Source organism: Scyliorhinus torazame, chromosome 4 (assembly GCF_047496885.1).
Source record: "Scyliorhinus torazame isolate Kashiwa2021f chromosome 4, sScyTor2.1, whole genome shotgun sequence".
NCBI classification, from domain to species: domain Eukaryota; kingdom Metazoa; phylum Chordata; class Chondrichthyes; order Carcharhiniformes; family Scyliorhinidae; genus Scyliorhinus; species Scyliorhinus torazame.
In genome coordinates, this window is record NC_092710.1 from 308844911 (window position 1) to 308868246 (window position 23336).

The 23336-nt window shown below is 49.7% G+C and overlaps 1 protein-coding gene across 7 annotated transcripts in view; it reads right to left on the minus strand.

The window, feature by feature from the left end:
• The window catches only part of LOC140411058 (sodium/calcium exchanger 1-like), a 430006-nt gene that overhangs the window by 87250 nt on the left and 319420 nt on the right, over positions 1–23336 (minus strand). For all 7 annotated transcript variants that reach the window (XM_072500053.1, XM_072500057.1, XM_072500056.1 and 4 more), the window contains one exon: positions 15281–15411. In XM_072500053.1, the coding sequence (XP_072356154.1) occupies positions 15281–15411 (131 nt within the window). The remainder of the gene's footprint in view (positions 1–15280; positions 15412–23336) is intronic.

A 23336-nucleotide genomic window follows, 5' to 3' on the forward strand; every position in this document is an offset into this window, starting at 1 on the left:
ACCAATCTCGCCCGCACAACCTGGCCACCGCGTCGACGACGGTTAACATCAATGGCCACGCGACCTCGTGCCTGCTGGACCCCGGGAGCACCGAAAGCTTTGTTCACCCAGATACGGTAAGGCGCTGCTCCCTCACGGTCCACCCTGCCAATCAAAGGATCTCCCTAGCCTCCGGATCCCACTCCGTCCCGATCCGAGGCTTTTGTACAGTCACCCTCACGGTCCAGGGGGTAGAATTTAGTAACTTCCGCCTCTATGTCCTTCCTAATCTCTGCGCTGCACTCCTGTTGGGCCTGGACTTCCAGTGCAACCTCCGAAGCCCCACCCTCAAATTCGGCGGGCCCTTACCCCCCCTTACATTTGCGGCCTTGTGACCCTCAAGGTCGATCCCCCTCCCTTTTTGCCAACCTAACTGTGGATTGCAAGCCCGTTGCCACTAGGAGCAGACGGTACAGCACCCAGGACAAGACCTTCATCAGGTCCGAAGTCCAGCGGCTGCTTAAGGAGGGTATTATCGAGGCCAGCAACAGCCCCTGGAGAGCCCAAGTGGTAGTGGTTAAAACACAGATGGTCGTGGACTACAGCCAGACCATAAATCGATACATGCAGATCGACGCGGACCCCCTCCCACACATATCTGATATGGTCAATCAGATTGCGCAGTACCGGGTCTTCTCAACAATTGACCTGAAATCCGCCTATCAGCAGCTCCCCATCCGGTTGTTGGACCGGCCATACGCTACCTTTGAGGCGGATGGTCGCCTCTACCACTTCCTTAGGGCCCCTTTCGGTGTCACAAATAGGGTCTCGGTCTTCCAAAGAGAGATGGACCGAATGGTCGACCAGTACGGTTTGCGGGCCACCTTTCCGTACTTAGATAATGTCACCATCTGCGGCCATGACCAGCAGGACCACGATGCCAACCTTGATAAATTCCTCCGCACTGCCACTCTTCTCAACCTGTCCTACAACAAAGAGAAGTGTATGTTCAGCACGACCCGGTTAGCCATTCTCGGCTATGTCGTCCAAAACAGACTTCTCGGGCCCGACCCCGAGCGCACGCGCCCCCTCATGGAACTTCCCCTCCCCCACTGCCCGAAGGCCCTCAAACGCTGCCTGGGGTTCTTTTCCTACTACGCTCAGTGGGTCCCAAACTATGCGGACAAGGCTCGCCCACTCATTCAATCCACCCAATTCCCCCGTGCGGCCGAGGCACAACATGCTTTCACCCGCATCAGAGCAGACATTGCCAAGGCCGGGATGCAGTGCCACTGCCTTTCCAAGTAGAAAGCGATGCTTCAGATGTCGCCCTTGCCGCCGCTCTAAACCAGGCAGGCAGACCCGTGGCATTCTTTTCCTGCACCCTTCATGCCTCTGAAATTCGACACTCATCCAGCGAGAAGGAGCTATCGTTGAAGCTGTTCGGCATTGGAGGCATTACCTGGCCGGTAAGAGATTCACTTTCCTTACGGACCAACGGTCGGTAGCCTTCATGTTCAATAACACACAGCGGGGCAAGATCAAAAATGATAAAATCTTGCAGTGGAGAATCGAGCTCTCCACCTATAATTACGAGATCTTGTATCGCCCCGGTAAACTCAACAAGTCCCCAGACGCCCTCTCTCGAGGTACATGTGCCAGCGCACAAGTGGACCAACTCCGGGCCCTACAAGACAGCCTTTGTCACCCAGGGTTTCACTCGATTGTACCACCTGGTCAAAGCTCGCAAATTGCCCTACTCCGTCGAGGAAGTAAGGACAGTCACCAGAGACTGCTAGGTCTGTGCGGAGTGCAAGCCGCACTTCTACCAGCCAGACCGTGCGCGCCTGGTGAAGGCCTCCCGCCCCTTTGAATGCCTCAGCGTGGATTTCAAAGGGCCCCTCCCCTCCACCGACCGTAACATGTACATTCTCAGTGTGGTCGATGAGTACCCCAGATTCCCCTTCGCCATCCCATGCCCCGTTACGACGTCTGCCACCGTCCTCAAGGCCCTCAGCACCACCTTCGCTCTGTTCGGTTTCCCCGCCTACATCCACAGTGACAGGGGATCCTCCTTCATGAGCGATGAGCTGCGTCAGTTCCTGCTCAGCAGGGGTATAGCCTCCAGCAGGACGACCAGCTGCAACCCCTGGGGAAACGGGCAAGTAGAACGGGAGAATGGGACGGTCTGGAGGGCCATCAAGCTGCGGTCCAGGAACCTCCCAGCCTCTCGCTGGCAGGAGGTCCTCCCTGACGCTCTGCACTCCATCCGGCCGCTATTGTGCACTGCCACTAATAACACACCCCACGAACGTGTTTTTACCTTCCCCAGGAAGTCCACATCCGGGGTGGCGCTCCCGACTTGGCTCGCTGCTCCAGGACCGATCCTTCTCCATAGGCAGGTCCAACTCCACAAGGTGGACCCCTTGGTGGACAGGGTTCACCTGCTCCACGCCAACCCTCACTATGCCTACGTTGAGTTACCCGACGGCCGCCAAGATACTGTCTCACTCAGGGACCTGGCACCGTCAAGTTCCACACCAACACTCCCCCCCCCCACCAATGCGCCCCCCCCCCCCACCTCGCCGCCAATATTGACCCCACCAGACCACCCACCCTCCCCTTTTCCACACAAGAGGACGAAGAGGACTTCTGCATACTCCCGGAGTTCCCCGATGACTGGCCAGCATCAGCACCGCCACCACCGGTGCCACCTCCACCACCGACTTTGCCGCCACCGTTACGCCGCTCCCAACGAAGCACCAAAGCACCAGACCGGCTGAACCTTTGACGGACTCTGGACCATCAATGTAGAGTTTTCTTGCCCTGCCACTGTACATAATTGCACTAATTGGATATAGTTTCACGTCACCCCCGCCGGACTCATTTTAACAGGGGGTGAATGTGGTGAACCACTGTAATAGGAGATGTAAGGTAGGACCTGCACTACAGGTTCACCGGTAGCTCCTGCCGGCTGGCTCCGCCCACGGAGAACTGTATAAATATGAATGACCTCCAGTGCCCTGCCATTTCGCCAGCTGCAGCAGGAGGCCACACATCTGACTGTAATAAAGCCACAGTTGTCTTTAGTCTTTGTGCAATTGATCATGCATCACAGCCATCAAGCACCGATCTATTCTAATCCCATTTTCCAGCATTTGGCCTGTAGCCTGGTATGGCATGGTATTTCAAGTACTCATCTAAATACTTCTTGAAAGTTGTGAGGGCTCCTGCCTCTACCACCCTTTCAGACAATAAGTTAAAGATTCCCAACCCTAACCCAGGGGCTAGCAGCGGCACCGGGTGAAACTCCTGGCTCCTGCTCTTGAAAACGGCTGGTGAATGGCCGGGATCCTGGCTGCGCATGCGCCCAGCGACGACCTGCAGCGGTCGCACCGTATAACATGGCGCCGGCCGTGTGTGGACCCGACCAGCCATCTGCGACCCCACAGCCCACCAGACCCCAAGGTCTTGCGGAAGTCCCCCCGGCCAGTGGCACGGATCCCGGCCAAGTGTGGGGGCGCTAGACACAGTCCGCAGCTGCCACACCGGGTTCCCGACCGCTGAGACCACACATGTCCTGCACGGTCGGGAACTCAGCCTATCGGGGCGGAGTATCGCCGAGGGAGGGGGCAGGCCAATGACACGTCATTACAACGGCACGTGGCGCACAGCGCGATGAGGCCATTTCAAAAGGGCCGGAGCATGGCTGACCAGCGTCAGACCGGCGACTGCCCCGTTTAGGTGTCGGAGTCAATTCTCCGCCCAATATCGCCATTGGGCAATAGAGAATCTAGCCCAAGGTTTTCCCTCACATCTCCGGGAGTGTGACCAGGAGGACTGGCCTCCAGTGCCGAAAAAAGGTCAACGACCTACTCCAAGCAGCATGAGTGAGTTGACACCAACGCCTGCCGCCACCCCCCCCCTCCCCCCCCCCCCCAAGATCTTTCCGCCCCCACGCGAGCATCCCCCCCCCCTCAAATCTCCATGCGGCTCCCAACCCTCCTGTCACCCCCCCACTTCAACACTCTTTCCCAACCCTTCCTTCACATCCCCTGTCCCACCACTGTGAACAATGCGTGTGGCTTCTAATGCCCTCTCAGGAAAAGCTCTTGAATAACCTTTGGGAGAGGGCCAAGTTGGCGGCAGGGTGCTGGACGCAAGAATACTCACCTTCTTCAAGCAACAGGCCCTGGAGGTGACGGGGCTGGCCGAGGACAGGGCGGTCACCTTTGCGGAGGTTGGCAGTAGCCGTAGAGGTAAGGAACCACTGGCACCGAAGGACCTGTCAAATGTAAGTTGTTATTGCCTTACTGACTAATCCATCCCTCCCATTGACCGCATGTGCATTCTCCCACAGGTACTCCAGCTGACGGCGCCTGCCCAATTCGGGTGGCCCTCTCTCCATCCTCCCAGGAGACCATCTTAAAGGGGAGTTCCGAGAAAGACATGATCAAGGCATCACAGCTGTCATCCCCTCCCTCCACCAGCGCAGATACATGTATCTCGGTGGGAAACGTAAGTGGTCAGGCTTTGGGGTACAATCTGGTGAGCACCACAGAGCTGCTAATGTTCTTCAGGTGGAGGCAGGAACCCCCAGGCGAGGCAGCAGTCGGATCCCAGGACCCAGCTGGGTCCCAGCCTGATGTTGAGCCTGTGGAAGAGGCCATTCAGGCACTGATGGAGATGTTAGTGTCCGGCTGGGACATTCAGAGGGAGATGTCAGTGACACCAAAATGTCCATATCCGCTTGGCGAGGCCCAGGGCAGCATGGCTGTGCATGAGCCACCAACAAGTGAGCCGGGGCCCAGAGGACGCCCGCCAGGAATATCGAAGGCCACAGGACGAGGTAAGCAGCTGGCTGCTCCACCTCTGATGCGCAGCCTGGGGAGACACCTAGACGTAGACGGTCAAACACATCGAGGGTCACTGAGGGCACTGGAGGAGGATGGGTAGGTAGGAACTGAGGGGGGACAGATAGGGGGTGAGGGGGGGCAGGGAGGGTGGATGGGGGGGGGGGCACCATCAGGGGAGTGGGGAATTGTATAACACAACCAGTATGATGCCTCAGTCACTTTCCTTCACAATTCGGGCCGACCTCCGGACCCTTAGCCCATCTCTCCCATCCCCGGGCACACTGCATGCAGGTGATGGGTGTGAGCACGGACTCAGCAGACAGGCAGGGGTCAGACTATGGCATAGATTGAGGAGCACTAGCGCTCAGATCTCTGCAGGTTATCATCACCCCCCCTGTCCTCGACAGTGACCCGTTGACAGTGCCAACACAGTTCCAGCATCCTGGGGTGATGTGACACAGACTCTGGGTGTTCGGATCTTAGCTGCTGTGTGTGTGTGTGTGGGTGGGTGTGTGTGCGTGCGTGGTGTTGCCTCCCACAGTGTTCAGGCACGGTGTCCAGGCATCACAGTCTGATTGGGATGCTAGGCAATGACTTCCACATTCTACATGGCTCACCTACCCACTTGAATCCACTTGGGTTGTGTGAAGTGCTCTCTTAACCACGATTGCCAATTCCCTATTACCAATAGCCTTCAGCCGCATAGCCAGAGGCCTTGGCAGTTGGTCTGGGCTATGGGTGGTAGGTGGGGCAGATGGGCATGGACAAGGTTTGTCCCCGGAACGGATACACATGATCCAGGGGTTGGCATGGTGGTGCCACGTGTTTGCCGCACCCCTCCCCTCCCCAATAGCTCTCCCCCACCCCCCCATAGCGGCCCACCCCTACGGAGGGTCCCCCACTCCCAGCCATGGTTCCCCCACCCACCACTAGGGGAGGGCCTCCCCACCCCGCCCTCCGAGCACTGGGATGGCAAGTCCAGCGCCCCCGGGCTCTTTGCCTGTGAGCAAAGACGGCTACTCACCTCCTCGACTCCCTGCAGAAGCCCTTCAGCCAGGTTCACGTTTTTCAAAAGGAGTACTAATCGGTGCCAGCGTGACCACTTGCTGGGGTGGCCGATGAATCATGGGAGGCCGTTGGATAAGCTCCCATTAGTTGTATGGAAATAGGGCTTAAGTGGTGATAATTGGTTTCTCGCCAAGCTACGGCGGGATCCCGATTTCGCCAACGGGAGCAGGCATCGTAAACGGTTTGGCGCCTGGCGCAGTTCTCGTTTTCAGCCTCCCCCACTATTGATAAGCCTCGCTTCGCTCGAGTGAGAGCGCAACAAGGCCGAAGACTTGGTGGTGTGGTGACAAGAACTGCACACAGTATTCCAGCTGGGTCCTAACCAGTGTTTTATACAGCTCCAACATAACCTCCTTGCTCTTATTGTCAATGCCTCAGTTTATAAAGGCAAGAATCCCATAAGCCTTCTTAACCATCTTATGTCCTGCTGTCTTCAGAGATCTGTGGATATGCACATCAAGGATCCTTATATCTGGATCTGGAATATTTTTGGAGTATAAAGCTTGACAGTAATGGTGACCATGAAACTAATGGTGACCATGAAATTGGTGTCAACAATTAACACCATTACTGTCAATTGTTTTAAAAACATGTCTCGTTCACTGATGTCCTTTAGGGAAGGAAATCTGTCATCCTTACCTGCTCTGGCCTACATGTGACTCCAGACCTACAGCAATGTGGATGACTCTTAAGTTCCTTCTGCATTGGCCTAGCAATCCACTCATTTCAAGGGCAATTAGGCCTTGCTAGCAGCGTTCACATGCCATGCAAGAACAAGTAAAATCATTTCGCTGAGAGAAAGCGGGCAGGATGCTCTGCCCCGCTGCGCCACATTTCTGCCTCACCACGCCGGTGGGATGCTCCGTTACGCTGGACGGTCAATGGGGTCTTCCATTGTGGGGCAGCCCCACACCATCGGGAAAGCCCCGGGCACCGGCAAAATGGAGCATCCTGCCGGCGGAGAATCCAGCCCAACACCTCCGCAACTGCAGTGAATCCTTAGTATTACACTGAACTGTCAGCCATGATTTTGTGTTTAAGTTTACAATGAGGTTTGAATCAACAAAGAACAAACAAACGTACAGCACAGGAACAGGCCCTTCGGCCCTCCAAGCCTGCGACGACCATGCTGCCCGTCTAAACTACAATCTTCTACACTTCCGGGGTCCGTATTCCTCTATTCCCATCTTATTCATGTATTTGTCAAGATGCCCCTTGAACGTCACTATCGTCCCTGCTTCCACCACCTCCTCCGGCAGCGAGTTCCATGCACCCACTACCCTCTGTGTAAAAAACTTAGCTTGTGCATCTACTCTAAACCTTGCCCCTCTCACCTTAAAACTATGCCCCCTAGTAATTGACCCCTCTACCCTGGGAAAAAGTCTCTGACTATCCACTCTGTCTATGCCCCTCATAATTTTGTAGCCCTCTATCAGGTCGCCCCTCAGCCTCCTTCGTTCCAGTGAGAACAAACCAAGTTTATTCAACCTCTCCTCATAGCTAATGCCCTCCATACCAGGCAACATCCACAACCTTCTGACTGTGGAAAGAGTACAACTAAATGAATGACGCTGACACCAAGCTGTCACACCCACTTATTGCACATTACTTAAATGAGCATGGAGAAACAGAATCAAAGGGTGGGATTCTCTGACCCCCCCGCCGGGTCGGAGAATCGCCGGGGGCTGGCGTGAATCTCGCCCCCGCCGGTTGCCGAATTCTCTGGCACTGGAGATTTGGCGGGGGCGGGAATCGCGCCGCGCTGGTTGGCGGGCCCCCCCCCCCCCCGGTGATTCTCCGGCCTGGATGGGCCGAAGTCCCGCTGCTGGAATTACCGGCGGGACAAGGCGGCGCGGGCGGGCTCCGGGGTCCTGGGGGGGGGGGGGGGGCGCGGGGCGATCTGGCCCACGATCGGGGCCCACCGATCCGCGGGCGGGCCTGTGCCGTGGGGGCACTCTTTTCCTTCCGCCTTCGCCATGGTCTCCACCATGGCGGAGGTGGAAGGGGCCCCCTCCACTGCGCATGCGTGGAGATGCCGTGAGCGGCCGCTGACGCTCCCGCACATGCGCCCCCCGGCAATGTCATTTCCGCGCCAGCTGGCGGGGCACCAAAGGCCTTTCCCGCCAGCTGGCGGGGTGGAAATCAGTCCGGCGCGGGCCTCGCCCCTCAAGGTTAGGGCTTGGCCACTCAAGATGCGGAGGATTCCGCACCTTTGGGGCGGCGTGATGCCGGACTGATTTGCGCCGTTTTTGGTGCCGGTCGGCGGACATCGCGCCGATTACGGAGCATTTCGCCCAAAGCCTTTGTGCAGGCGGTTTAGCCAGGTGGTTTTAGTTTAGACAGGTACCATGGTCGGCGCAGGCTTGGAGAGCCGAAGGGCCTGTCCCTGTGCTGTACTGTTCTGTGTACTTGTAGGGAATCAATGGAGTAGCTGAAGGGTTAGAGTGATAAAGGATGCAGATGAAGGAATGCAGATTGGCAGGAAGACTGAAGAATAAGTGATGGTGAGGGGGCTGGTGCGAATTACATAGTTGGGAAGTTTTATGATTGGTGCAGGATGATGTGAGAGAGAAGTTGCGAGAGTCATCTGGAAATATTTTAGACATGCAAGAACATTTCAGGAGAAACAGCAACATACAATGGAATGTGAAAAGGAAAAGCTTATAAAGTTAATGCCCTACTGACCTGCTTTTATGGTGTTTTGTGATGTAACCTGACAAAGACAGTGGAACCTGGATGGTGTTGGATGGCACTGTCCAAAGCAGCTATTGGGTATTATTTGGAAGAACAGCCCGAAAAGAAATGAAGCAATTGCAAAGGGTGGTGTGGATGCCTTGTAATTGTATATTACAGCCCACGAGCTGCAACTGGATTGCTGTAGACTGGTAACTACAGATGAATATGATGGGATGAGGAATGGTCTAGTTAGGAAGCTATGCCATGGATTGGCTGTGAACAGGCAGATCCATGGAATGACAAATTTGATCTCATTGGATTGGATATAAGACCTGAATAAGGAAGCAACATAAGAGGCCAAAATTCTCTGTCCTCTTTTGCAGCTCGGATCTGTTCTTGCTCGCAACGGGTCCCGCCATGGAAGAGACAAGAGAATCCCGCCCAGAGAACTGAAAGAGGTGCAGAATGACGAGGTCAGCCTGGCTAGCTTGATAAAATTGCTATTCCTTTAATGTAGTTTATTCTGTATGTACAAATAAATATGCTGTAATCCAAACATGAAAAGCCACAAGATCTTTACAGGATTAAATCTCTGACATTCTTGCAACAGCCACTTGAGAATTGTTGATCTTGTCCAACCTCTACTATGTGTAAACACAAGTCCCAGAATACCAGACATGTTTTTCAAGGATAAGACAGCATCATAAACGGAGCTGTTACAATGGGCAAATATAAACAAAAAATAATGACATAGCTCCAAGCATTCCAGATTTGAGAAGGAAAGGAGAGATACAACAAATGGAGATTTTGATGCAGTAGACAAACTGCATTTAAAGACTAAGGGTGGGATTTTCCAGCTCTTCCTTCTGACAGGATCTTCCAGTCCCGCCATCGCCGACCCACTGCAGCAGATTCCAAAGCAGCAGGGCAGGCGAGCCCCACAAAAGCCTGTAAGCTTCAGAGGGACCGGAGGATACTACTGGTGTCCAACGGTTCGCCACATCTGCCAGAGGGAGCCTGGAAATCCAGGCCTCTTGTCCAAAACACCCACTTTCTGATCCCTCAACCCTATTCATAGAAATTTACAGCACGTGAAGAGGCCATTCAGCCCATCATGTCTGCATCATGGCCGACAAGTAGCCATCCAGCCGAATCCCACTTTCCAGCTACAGGTTACGGAACTTCAAGTGCACATCTAAGTAATTTTTGAATGTTTTGATGGTTTCTGAATCCACCATCCTTTCAGGCAATGAATTCCAGATCCCTGACCCTTAAGTCCCCTCTAAACATCTTGTGCTCAATCTATGCCTCCTGGTTACAGATTCCTCACCTCAAACAATGAGAATAAGGCCTTCCTATCCACTCTATTTAGACCCCTCATAATTTTATACACTTCAAGTCTCCCTTCAGCCTCCCCATTCCAAAGAAAACAACACTGGCCTAGACAAGATTTTGTCATAACTAAAAGTTTCCAGTTCAGACAGCAGCTTTGTAAATCTCCCCCGTGTTCACTTTCATTTTTTAAAACAATGTATTTTATTACAAAACAGGTTACAGCGAACAAACACCCGGGAAACATGCTTCCCTACAATCAACTATACAGTCTGTACAGATTTTTCCTCTTTTTTATGCCACCCTCCCCCGTGACAAACAGCCCCTCAAACATGGTCATAACCATCCCCAACCTTTCTTCAAACCCCCTTAACTCATACTTTATCTTCTCTAATCGCAGGAAGTCGTACAGGTCACCCAACCAAGCCGCTACCCCCGGTGGCGATGCCGATCGCCACTCCAGCAAAATTTGCCGCCGTGCAATCAGAGAGGCGAAGGCCAAGACATCGGCCTTCCTCCTCTCCATGAGCTCCGGCTTCTCTGAGACCCCAAATATCGTCGCCAAAAGGTCCGGATCCACCTCCTCCTCCACTATCCTGGCTGAGACCGCAAACACTCCCGCCCAGAATCTTCCCAATTTTTCACAACCCCAAAACATGTGCACTTGATTCGCTGGCCCCCGCCCACCCCTCTCACACTCATCTTCTACCCCCTGAAAGAACCCACACATTCTCACCCGAGTCATATACACCCTGTGTATCACCTTAAACTGTATCAGGCTCATCCTTGCACAAGAGGAGGTCCCGTTTACCCTACGTAGTGCCTCACTCCATGCTCCCCAATTGATCTCCTCTCCCAACTCCGCTTCCCATTTCTCCTTGATCTTCACCACCCGCTCGCCTCCCTGCTCCCCCAGACACTTGTATATTTCCCCAATTCTTCCCTTCCCTTCCACATCCGGAAGCAGCAGTCACTCCAGCAGGGTGTATCCCGGCAACCGAGGGAACCCCCTCCAGACCTTTCGTGCAAAGTCCCAAACCTGCAGATACCTGAACTCACTCCCCCTTTGGCAGCTCTACCCTCTTCCTTAGCTCCTCCAGACTGCCGAACCCTTCCTCCAAATACAGATCCCTCACCTTGACCAGCCCTACTTCCCTCCACCTCCTGTATACGCTATCCATCCCTCCCGACTCAAACTCATGAATCTCGCACAGCGGCCTTAGCACCAACATTCCTTCCACCCTAAAATGCCTCCTCAGCTCATTCCATATCTTCACTGTGGACTGCACCACCGGGCTCCTTGATTACCTACTCGGAGCCATTGGCAACGCTGTCGTCACCATAGCTCTCAAACTAGACCCCTGACAAGATTCCTCCTCCATCCTAACCCACTCTACCCCTTCTCCTTCCCACCACCGCCGCACCTTGTCCACATTCGCAGCCCAAGAATGAAAGGTGATCTTATTGAAATATATACGATCCTGAGGGGACTTGATAGGGTGGATACCAGGATAATGTTTTCACTTGTCGGAAGACAACATTGAAGAATAGGGGGCGGGATTCTCTGATCCGACGGGCGCGTCGCCTGTCGGAGGCCACGTTCCAGCGATTCTTCGCGCTCAATGGGCCGAATGCCCGCCGGGTTTGGCCGAGTCCCATCGGCGTCGTCCACGTGTGGTCCTGCCTGGTGGAACCTCGCCGTTCTGGCTGCGGGGACCATCCTGGTGGGGGGTGAGGGGGGATCTGACTCCGGGGGGCCTGCACAGTGGCCAGGCCCGCAATCGGGGGCTACCGATCGGCGGGTGGGCCAATTCAGAGGGGGGACCTATGTTCATCCACGCCGGGCCCCTGTAGAGCTCCGCCATGTTGCATGGGGGCATGCGTGGACCCGCGCCAGCTGTGCTGGGGCACGCATCGGCAGCTGGAGCTGCGTGAAGCGCTCCAATGCTGTGCTGGCCCCCTGTGCGGCGCATGATCGCTGCTCCTAGTGGCCAGATGACGCCGTCATAAAACGCTCCACCGTTTAACACGGCGCCAACACTTGGCCCAATTATCAGAGAATCACGCCGAAGATGTCTTCCTTTAAAGACTGCGTGAATTCTTTCTTTCAGAGGATCCTTAGATTGTGAAATTCTCTTCCCCAGAAAGCAATGGCGGTTAGCCCATTGAATTTACTCAAGGCAGAGTTGAACCGATTTTTGACAGACAAGCGAGTCAAGGGCTATGGGGTGGAGACAGGAAAGTTGAATTGAGACCATAACCAGATCAGCCAGGACCTGATTCAATCATGGAGCAGGCTTGTAGGGCTGAATGGCTTGGTCCTGCCCGTGCGTCCTCTGTTCCTATGTATCTTGCCTCGGAGCCAATTTTGGATTAATCTGAGAACTTGGCGTGCCATTCGCTTCCGGCGGGATTTTCTGCTGCAAATCGCTGCAAATGGGATTTCCCATTGAACCCCCCCCCCCACGCCGCCGGGAAACCCATGGACGAAGGTGCACTGCTGGCAGGACCAGAGAATCCTGCCACCAGCGAACGGCTGGAGAATTCCTGCTTTTGCTTTAAATCCCGTGGGATTTTACTTTCGTGACCAGTCTGCCATGTGGAATATCAGCAAAAGTCGTGCTAAAATGTCAAAAGCCGATGAGTAATCTGCTGACCACTCAACTTCCCTCCATGGCATCATGTTGTCAATCATTTCTTCTCAAGTACTATCCCTCCTCATCTTGAAGTCGGACAGCACCGTCCTCTCCAAAAACTAACCATCGATCCCTCATCTCCAACCTCCCACTCCTCTCCAAGCTCCTAATGTGTTGTTGCCTCCCAAATTTATGTCCATCTTTCCCACAGTTCTATATTGGAATTCCTCTAAATTCTGGTCCCGTCACAGCACTGAAACAACACTCATAAAAAACATATTAGATGGGGGCTGCCCTCACCTGGTTTTATTATATCCATCTAGCCACAACGAGAGAATTACCCAAAATGGCTTCTCTTCCCACTCTGGCATCGCTAACTCGAGTTAAGGAACATTACCTGCGCTAAATAGGGCTGGATTCTCCGCCTCCTTCGTGCCACTTTTCAGCCTCGACCCGCCGGCCGGATTCTCCGTTATGCCGGCCGGTCAATAGGGTTTCCCATTGTGGGGCAGCCCCATACCGTCGGGAAACCCCCAGGCGCCGGCAAAACGGAGAAACCCGCCAGCGGAGAATCCCGCAGATAAAGTCAGGAATTACCTGTTTAGTCATTCTCCACTATTGTTGGCAGCTGTCTCACTGTTTCTGTCAGATAATTGACCTCAAAATCTACTCCAATATCTGTGTACAGATCAATACACATTCCAAACATTTCTGCAATTAATGTTTAATTGAAATATATACAACTATTCCATTGTAAAAAATTGTACTTCTTGAAGTTAAGGGGTGGAATTCTCCGTTGGCTGACGCCAAAATCCCAAAACACGATTGTGCGGAGAATAGGTTACAATTCCAAAATCACGGCGGGCGGCGATTTGACACCAAATCGCACCTCAACAGCGGTGTCAATTCGTACCGGAACGCACGTCCAGTAAACAACGTTTGCATGTCATTAGCTGGCCCGACTCGGTATTCTCTGGGGCCTCCACGATTCTCCTCCTCCGATGGGCCGAGTTCCCGATGGCGCGATTCACTTGTGCTTTTAAAAATCATGAAGCCATGGCTTATGAGGGAAAGAGAGAAGAGGTAGGACGCAGACAGGAGCGACTGTGGGCTGCCGGGCCGGACACTGACCGAGCTGGCTGGGGTGGAGGGAGGGGCCCTGCCTGGATTGGGGTGATGGGGGAACATGCTGAGTGGCCGGGGTGACCTCCCACGTTACTGGGGTGATGCCCAGGCAAGAAACGCCATTACCGCAGCCTGTAAGGCAGCCATCATGCTGCACACTGACCACCCACCTTCGCCCCTGGTTCTGCAGAGTGACATGGCCATATGGGTGCCCCCACCCCGCATCCTCCACCACCCACCCCACCCATCTTGCCACCTGGGTCTCAAGCTCTGCCTCCGCGAAACGTGGGACCGTGCGTCTTGCTGCCATCTTGTTGGCTGAGATGGTGTGTGTGTGGGGAGTGAAGCGTGTATATGCGGCTGCAGCTTGTCAGCCTTCTGAATGTCAATCGCAAAACCGGCGAACCCCACAGTTTCTCATTGGAATCGATTGTGTTCCACATGGCACCAGTGCTAGCCCCTTAACAGTAGCGGAATCATTCCAGGTGCCGCACCAGTTTTGCTGTCGTGGAAGTGCACAAATTCTGCGTTGGCGTCAGCACTTTGTCTCAGAAACGGAGAATCCCGCCCTACATGTTTTATATGTAGGAAATACATAAATAGCATCATTTCTGAAGATGTGAGACCATCTGTAGGAAATGCAAGGCTCTGTGGTTGTTTCCCCTTGTGAGACCAGAGGGCATAATATCAGAGTAAGGGGTCGACTATTTAAGACAGATGAACGCGATGTCACAGATTGAAAGGTGGTAGATTTAAAACTGAGATCAGGAGGAACTACTTCTCGCAGAGTGTGAATTTGTGGAACTCGCTACCCCATATTGCAGTGGAGTCTGTATCATTAAATGGTTTCAAGGAGATAGATATATTTCTGTTTAAAAAAAAGGGTTGAAGAGATATGGGCAAAGGCAGGGAGGTGGATTTGAGATCAGGGGGAAGAGATCAGCAATGATCTGATTGAATGGCAGAGCAGGCTCGAAGGGCTGAATTACCTAATTCCTATATTCCTGGAATTTCTTCTCTCAGAGAGTAGTGAACCTGGGAAATTCTTTACCACAGAGAGCTGTAGAGGCTGGGTTGTAAAGTATGTTCAAGGCGGAGATAGACAGATGTTTAATCAGTAAGAGAATCAAGGGTTAGGGGATGTGGTAAACACCACTAGTAACATTGCATGTATTACGGTACTGCCCCTGTGTGACAGGTACAACAGTAAATCCCCACCTGCTGGCTCCTCCCAGCAGGCGGTGTATAAAAGTGTGTGCTCTCCTGCGCTGCTCCCAGTCTGGTTCCAGCTGCAGGAGGCACAACATCTCGTGCAATAAAGCCTCGATTGTTTCACCATTCTCGTCTCGTGGTAATTGACGGTACATAAGGGGATAAGGTAGGAAAGTGGAGTTGAGGATTACCAAATCAGTCTTGATCACAATGAACTGCGGAGCAGACTCAATGGGTCGAATGGCCTACTTCAACTCCTACGTTTTATGGTCTTACTTGGAAAACTTAGTCACAATCTCTTTGCGTTCATTGGTCTTGCTTTTTTGAATGTAATAGCAATGATTTAGACGAACATTTTGATCAGAGAGCCACAAGTATGACAGTGTCATTTGGTACCTTAAATTCATAGGATTCTTCAATTACGATTTCTAACTTTGTATTTTCTCCGAGGACAGGACGGCCCATTTCAGCTATCCTCCGTTCTTCCTCATTTTTACTCGCTATGGCCTGATTATCTTCGGTATCACCTGTAACACAATCACATAGCTAGATATCAATAGAAACAAATAAACTGTGGAGAGAACTTTAAGACTAAATGCTGCCTCATCAAACTTGAAAATGTCTAGTTCTACATGCCAAAACTTTACCAAGTTCTATGTGATTCCACATAGACTTTACTACACTTACCATATCTGAAATTGTTTTCCCAACTTTAATCTTATTTTACATGGCACAAACATACATAGATACATAGAACACACAGTGCAGAAGGAGGCCATTTGACCCATCAAGTCTGCACCAACCGACGACGCAAGCCCTCACTTCCACCCTACCCCCATAACCCAATAATCCCTCCTAACCTTTTTTGGACACTAAGGGCAATTTAGCATGGCCAATCCACCTTACCTGCACGCCTTTGGACTATGGGAGGAAACCGAAGCACCCGGAGGAAACCCTTGCAGACACGGGGAGAACGTGCAGACTCCACACAGACAGTGACCCAGCGGGGAATCGAACCTGGGACCCTGGCCTGTGAAGCCACAGTGCTAGCCATGTGTGCTACCGTGCTGCCCTTATATAATTATATAATTGTTAAATTATAATATTCTTACAAATAATGGATCTTTTTATTAGCATGTCAAAAATACCTTACAAATAATCTGTCTAGCATGAAGATGTCATATTATAATATTTCTCAATAAGGGGTCATAGGGTCATGCCATAATTTTTATCAATTACACATCTAAGAAACAAACGACATGGATAACAGGAAGATCCAGATCAAGAAAGAGACATGACACTACATTTTTCATAAAGGACAGATTAGAATTGAAATGTCTTGCACAAAAGATCAGAGAAGAATGAATCAAAAGTTCTGATATGGACAGGCTGGGACATGATGAAAGATGTTTATGGATGGCAAAATAGATGACTGATAAACACTTAACGAAAAGCCTCTTAAGTATCAAAGCACTTAATTTTATCATATGCTTATAAAACTAGCACGTGCATTGATAATGAAGCTTCTATGCTCTTCTGGTCCTTTTCTGTGTCTGTCATGAACCTGCCAGTGGAAAACTCTGAAATTATACCTTTCTCAAAGCCATTTTCCATTCTTCTCAGTCTTATCTGCTTGCTAATATCTGTGCAGGATATTTGTGGGATGTTACATTCCCTCGTACAAACAAACAGATAAAAGAAAGATGTATAGCAGCTTACTATTATTATACATCATTATTGTATAAATATCCAATCCATACACATCAGCAGATTTTCGATTTTCATCTTACAGCGTACTGACGAAAATGAGATGTGCATAATAGAACATGCCTAGAGTTTTCTGGCTGTTTGCTGACAGCGGGGTTCTCTGGTCCCCTCACCGATGGTGTGGGGTGACTTCAATGAGAATTCCCATTGACAGTGGTGGGAGCAGAGAATCCTGCCATCAGCGAATGGTCCGCTGCCTCCTGCCAGCGAGAAACACACGGCTGGGAGGCCAGAGTATCCCGTCCCATGTCTATTTTTCTATTCATTTTTAAATTAACAGATGGAAAATTTGGCAGGCTTCAATATATGTGTGCAATCTTTCCCAACTATTTCTATAAGCTACACCCAGGTGATCTTTTCCACCCAAGCATATGTCAAATCGATAGGTTAAGAATATAGAATTCCTACAGTGTGGAAGGAGGCCCTCTGGCCCATTTAGTCTGAACCGATCTTCTGAGAGAGTTCCCAACTAGGCCCACTCCCGCACCTTATGTCCATAACCCCATGTCATGTCAGAGTACCTTTAAAAAATGGGTGTTTATAAATGGGTCTGTATATAAATATCTGTAGTGAGAGTACCTTTAAGAAATGGGTGTTTATTACTGCAGTGATGTCAGAGAGTGGGTGAAGCTGGGCTGTCTGTCAGCTTTTTACTTTTGTTTTGGGCTGTTTGCTGCAGGGTGTGTTTTAGTTTCGTTTTCAGTGTTGGAGCTGAAGCCAGACCAAGCAGGTGTACTGCTGTTCTCTCTGCCATCAACTGACTATCTCTTGATCATTTGGTGAATTCAGAATTATAAATGTTCTCAGTAGTGAATGTAAACCTAATGTGCTTCTGTTGCAAGGTGTTTCTTCGGTCTTCTGGATATTGTTTGGGAAGTTATTAAGGATTACTTAGTGTTGTATTCTTTGGGGGTTGTATTTGAATTGATTGATGGTTGCTAAGATGTTCACTGTATGTTTCAAAAAGGTTAACTTGAGTTCATAGAATAAACATTGTTTTGCTTTAAAAATTACTTTTCCATTTCTGCTGTACCACACCTGTAGGGTGGGCCATGTGCTCCCCATACCACATTATGTCAAAAGTTGTGGGTCAGGTGAACTCCATGATACACTTTGGGGTTCTCTAAACCCTGGCCCATAACACCCACCTAACTATATCTTGAACACATGAAATTTAGCATGGCCAATCAACCTAACCTGCACATCTTTGGACTATGGAAGGAAACCGGAGCACCCAGAGGAAACACACACGGACACAGAGAGAATGTCACCCAAGGCCAGAACTGAATCTGGGTCCCTGGTGCTGTGAGGCAGCAGTGCTAACCACTGTGCCACCAACCTGCCCCGGCAGACAGCTTATCCCACTTATGTGGGCTCTTATGTAAAGAGCTTATCCTACTTATGGCAAATATGTAATGACATCCATAAGACAAATTTGCCTGAACACTTGATAGTGGATGCAATATTAGGTCTTAGGTTGTAAGTTATAACCCAGAGAAAGCTGACCTCGTAACTTATAAAGATCAAAGTCACAAGAGAGTTATGGTCAGTGTCAAAAGTGAAAAATAGATCACATGACACAATTTTCATTATGTGTTCTGTCGACATGAAATGTTACGTAAAATAAAATTAATACAAAGCATGTGTTTTGAATTGTAAATGTGAGGAAACATCTTTTATGAACTGTGGACAGCTTCAGGTGAAGTCTATGGCAAATATTTTTTCTTTTGAATTGCCTTTTGTTCTCTGATGTGAATGAATCTGAATTTTCGCTTACTGGTAAAAGAGAGCATAGATGGGATAATTTCCGGCTCTGGAAATCCAGCCTGGGAGAAAGTGCCCCAAAAGCTGGGATTTCCGTACCAGGGTGATGGGGTTCTGATTGGGTCTGTCGCCCCAGGAACCAGTGTCAAGGCTGCTGGTTGCGGTGGTGGGCTGATCATGCTAATCAATATCTCCACCCATCGCCCTTACTACTACCATGCCAACTCATCCAGTATCCACCATGGACAATCCTCCGGACCAATGCTGAGATTAAATAAAACAATGTTTTAAGTGTCTATTACAGCCATTATAAAAAATACTAATTAATAAAAACCCATTCACTACATTTACCTTCCTTCAACTACATCTTTATAAAAACAAACATTGGAATTCATAGTCCCACTTCAAACCATCTGTAATTTCTGCTGTCAATCAAATTGTGAAATGGAAGGCACCCCCCTGTGATAATGGGAAGTTGTGAATTCAATCATTCAGCCCTAATCGATTACTGGAGCCCCCCTGGCTTATGTCAACACTAGAGTGAAATTGCAAGAAATGCTTCTTTTTTAAGATTCCAGGCATCTTTTTGGTCAGGAGGTTTTATGTTTGAAAGGTGCCTCTGACAGTTTATTTAGATATTTTTGATAGTTATCTTTGCTAGTTCGGTTTGAGTCTTCTGATAATTCCAATGGCTAGACAGTTCATGAATGTCCATTTTCATGCCAACTTTTAACAATCTCAAGCGGCACCTCACGTTCCCCCAAGGGGGCCTGACCTCACCCAATGGTGTCCCAGGTCCATATCAAAAGAGGTATGCTACCTCCCTAAAAGAGAACCCACCTCTCCAAAGGACTCCACAAAGTTTAGTCTTCCCGGATTCATTCTTTCTCACGTTAAACGTGCTGTGTTCAGAGACAGAACTTGCGGATTTCAGCCTCTTCCAACATTTTCATGATGGACATGCTCTCTGTTGTTGCGAAAATTTAGGCCATGATCTTCATGGGGATGAAGTCCAATGTGACATGAACAACTAAACTACATACCTGGAACATTACGTTAAAATATTTGTTTTGAAAACAATAAGCTGAATCAGGAGCATCATTCAGTGGACTCGAGTTCAAGACCGCTGAATGGTGCATTTGGAGGGGTGTTTCTCGCTGTCTGCAGTGCTGAAAGGACCTCGCTATTCAAATGGACTTTTTCATTTTTTTGGCCTCAGCGAGGAACTCCCCGTCGAGGCCATTCTTTAAGTAATTTCCTGCACTGGTGAGCTCAGTGGAAGAATACTTGTGGATCGAGCCGTCATTTTTAAAGGCAGCCCCGATCTTTCGACTCCCCTGAGCACAACCACCGCGGCCTTAGGACCCCCGCTTCATCCAAATTACCGTTTCTGAGGTTTTCGAGTCCCCCTCACTCCACCTCTTATGCCACCTGGGTGACACTGCCAGAATGTCCAGGTCACAGTGCCAGCCTGGAAGTGCAAAGGTGCCCAGGTGCCAGGAAGAGTGCCAAGGTGCTACCCTGCCAAGTACCCCACCACCCTGGCGCCTCAACTCCCCAGCGAAATGCCCCAAGGTGCCATCATGACTGGTTCACGCCTTTGTAAACCAGTACCAAATGGCGCACCGTTGAGGCCTCGCCGGGGAGGCCACTAAATCCCGGGCCTCGGGTGAAGTGGGTGAGCGGCTCATTTAAATATATGCGCCTGGATTTTGCCCATCTTGCAAGACATTTTGAGCATCACGATTCCTGATGAAGGCCTCTCGCGAGATTCAATGGCCTTGTCCCAACACCAAGTCGGGTACAACGAGACCGCTGAATCACGCCCCTCAAATTTAAAGTGTAGCATGTTTAGTTTCAAATTCCGATGAAATATTGATGCGCAGTGTGTGACCATAATGCTTGACGTTTATTTTTATTTTAGTGTCAACTACAGGCCACCTTTGAAAAGGAGTTTCCAAACCCACTTAGATACAATCCAAAAGGTGGACAGTTTAAGAGGCCGAGTACTGGATTACCAAAGGAAAAGACCAAGAATTGAGCCTCAGGCTAATTCTCTTTCACTCAAACCTTCTTCCTCTGGGTAGCTTGAGTATTAACTGACTTGGAACAACATTGCTGTTCCTGCACCGGCGTTGGGTCAAAATCCTGGAATTAGTTTCCGAACAGCATTGTGGGTGTACCTACAGCACATGGACTGCAGTGGTTCAAGGGGGCAACTCACCACCACCTTCTCAAGGGAAATTAAGGATGAGCAATAAATGCCAGCCTAGTCAGCGACACCCACATCCCACGAATGAATAAAAAAGCTATCCTCCTCTGGGCCACTTTGTGTGATTTCTGCAGCTGCAAATTAAAATCTTTAGATCACTTTCTTCAAGTGGAAAACAGTCATCATAATTTACTGAACAATAAGTGCAATTTTTCAATGTTCCAAAGTTTTTAAATTTCAAGTGCATAAATAGATCCAGCTGCATATTTATGAAATATTTACTCACTGTACATTTAATTTAAAATTAGCTCACAGAAAAAAGCATTAAAATGTTGGGGTATTGTAACAGCAACATTTCTCAAGCCATAATCCAAGTAAGTGAACTTGATTGTTTATCTTCCATTAACATGCTTTTTGGGGGTTATTAATAGATCATTAGTGTGCTTGTACTTTGATTGAACTTTGTGGGAGTTCTTTTCATTTTCACGGCTGAATTTCTCTCAGAATTTTGGAGAACACACTATTTATCTATTAGGTTTCTTCTGAGGGATCTCGTTATGCTAGGTCTCCTCAAATTCGGGAATTTTGTGATCTGTCTTTTGAATGGGGGAATCTTCCATTCACCCCATGCACGATGTGCGAAAGGGTGAAGGTTCTCAAGGTTTTCACTTTGCCGCTAAGCTTAGACCAGTGTATTAAAGGAAATCAATACTCTGGGAGAAATGAAGCATACAACCCTCCAGATGCGCCCTCGTCAACTCAAAAATAGTGTCAAGGCTGGGAAATCCGAATGAAAAGGAATTATTTTTAATAAATAATGTAACAGCCTCCCTGCCCATAGGTTGGGAGGGCACATTAAGATCCCATTAAGATGGAGGGGGTTCGACTAATTCCTCTCTCATGATAGGCAAGTACCAGCAGCTGAATTTTATGGGGAGGGGGGTGGGTCGTATGACTCACTCCCTGTTCAAAAAGTCAGTTCCAAACTGACCAACTTTAAATAACACCGCCCTGCAGCCATAACATGCCTTATCAAGTTGATGATTGTTCTTCCACTCCTTAGTGGAAAGGCAATCCGGCCATTGAGAGCTGTGAACTCAGTAGCGCGCGCCACTGGGACTAACAGCATCTCCATGAAGAAGAGTCATGGTCCAAGGTAAGTCCTGGCTTTTAGAGCAGGAAGAGAATGGCCAATTTCAGGAAGGTAGCAGAGGGGTGGAGGGCAGGGATGCCAGGTGGGGAGTCACAAAGTGGGGGTAACATCTTCAGTGCAGAGGGAGCCCCTGATGAACACAAGGCACCCCACAAATAACACCCCCCTCTTCCTTCCTGCCTTTTCAATGAAGTTGTTAAAAAATGGCCTGTCTACCACTGCCCTGTGTATTGTGGCAGTGGTGGTGGATGAAGGGCCTTAAGTGGACAATAATTGGTACCTTATCCACGCTCCCTCCATTTGATGGGGACTATGTAAGGGGTGGGCGAGAAGACAGAAGGCTGGTCAACTAACATATTTTATGTTACATCCTGAAAACACCCCTAATCTAGTCCCAGATCTTGACAAGGCAGGTGGATGCCTGTGATATAGGCCCCCATCAATCCCAAATCAATTAGGTAACCTCCCTCTGATTCTCCCAAAACCCTGTGCAGATCACGTTGAAGCATATTGGCAGGTGTGAATTTGGCACAATGAGTAGATTGTAGCCCCATCATTATAACTAGAAACACATTACACATGAAGAGTTATCGTATAAATTCACTTGGAATGACGAATCCCGCAATTTTCCAGTTCTTCCCGTTGGCCCAAGACTGTTTCCAAAGGCACATGTTATAAACTGTTTCATTAATGTAATATTAAGAGGCATTATATATAAGATATTAGACACCCAAAGTATAATATAATAGTTCAGATTATGCCATTAACTTTATAAGAGTTATGGTCGGGTACTTGAGATTATTTGAATGCTGCAGCATCAATTTATAGTAAAGGTGCTTCAGCCTTAGATTTCAATGTTTTAGTTCAGGGCCCTTTGATTTTGTTTTTAGGAAATGCAGGCCATTTTATGTGCAATTCCTACAAAATTTTGAGACTGTTGATTTTTTATCATAGAATTTACAGTGCTGAAGGAGGCCATTCAGCCCATCGAGTCTCCACCAGCTCTTGGAAAGAGCACCCTACCCAAGGTGAACACCTCCACCCTATCCCCATAACCCAGTAACCCCACCAACACTAAGGACAATTTTGGACACTAAGGGCAATTTATCATGGCCAATCCACCTAACCTGCACATCTTTGGACTGTGGGAGGAAACCGGAGCACCCGGAGGAAACCCACGCACACACAGGGAGGATGCGCAGACTCCGCACAGACAGTGATCCAAGCCGGAATCGAACCTGGCACCCTGGAGCTGTGAAGCAATTGTGCTATCCACAATGCTACCATGCTGCCCCAAATGTGATATGTCTGTCCAGAGTTGGAACACCTTAAATTAATATCTTAAAAATGCCAAAGAGAAGCAGCACCATTTCTTTTTATTAAAACAGTAAAAAATATATACAAGGCCAAACAGTACAAACACTAATTTTGTGTTGGAGAAACAGGGTACCCTCCCCTCAGTACCAATTTATGGGGAGGGAGGGTAGGATTAAAACAGTTCACAACACAGTTGTACTAAAAAACAAACTGTACGAGCACTAAACTTTGGGCTGGAG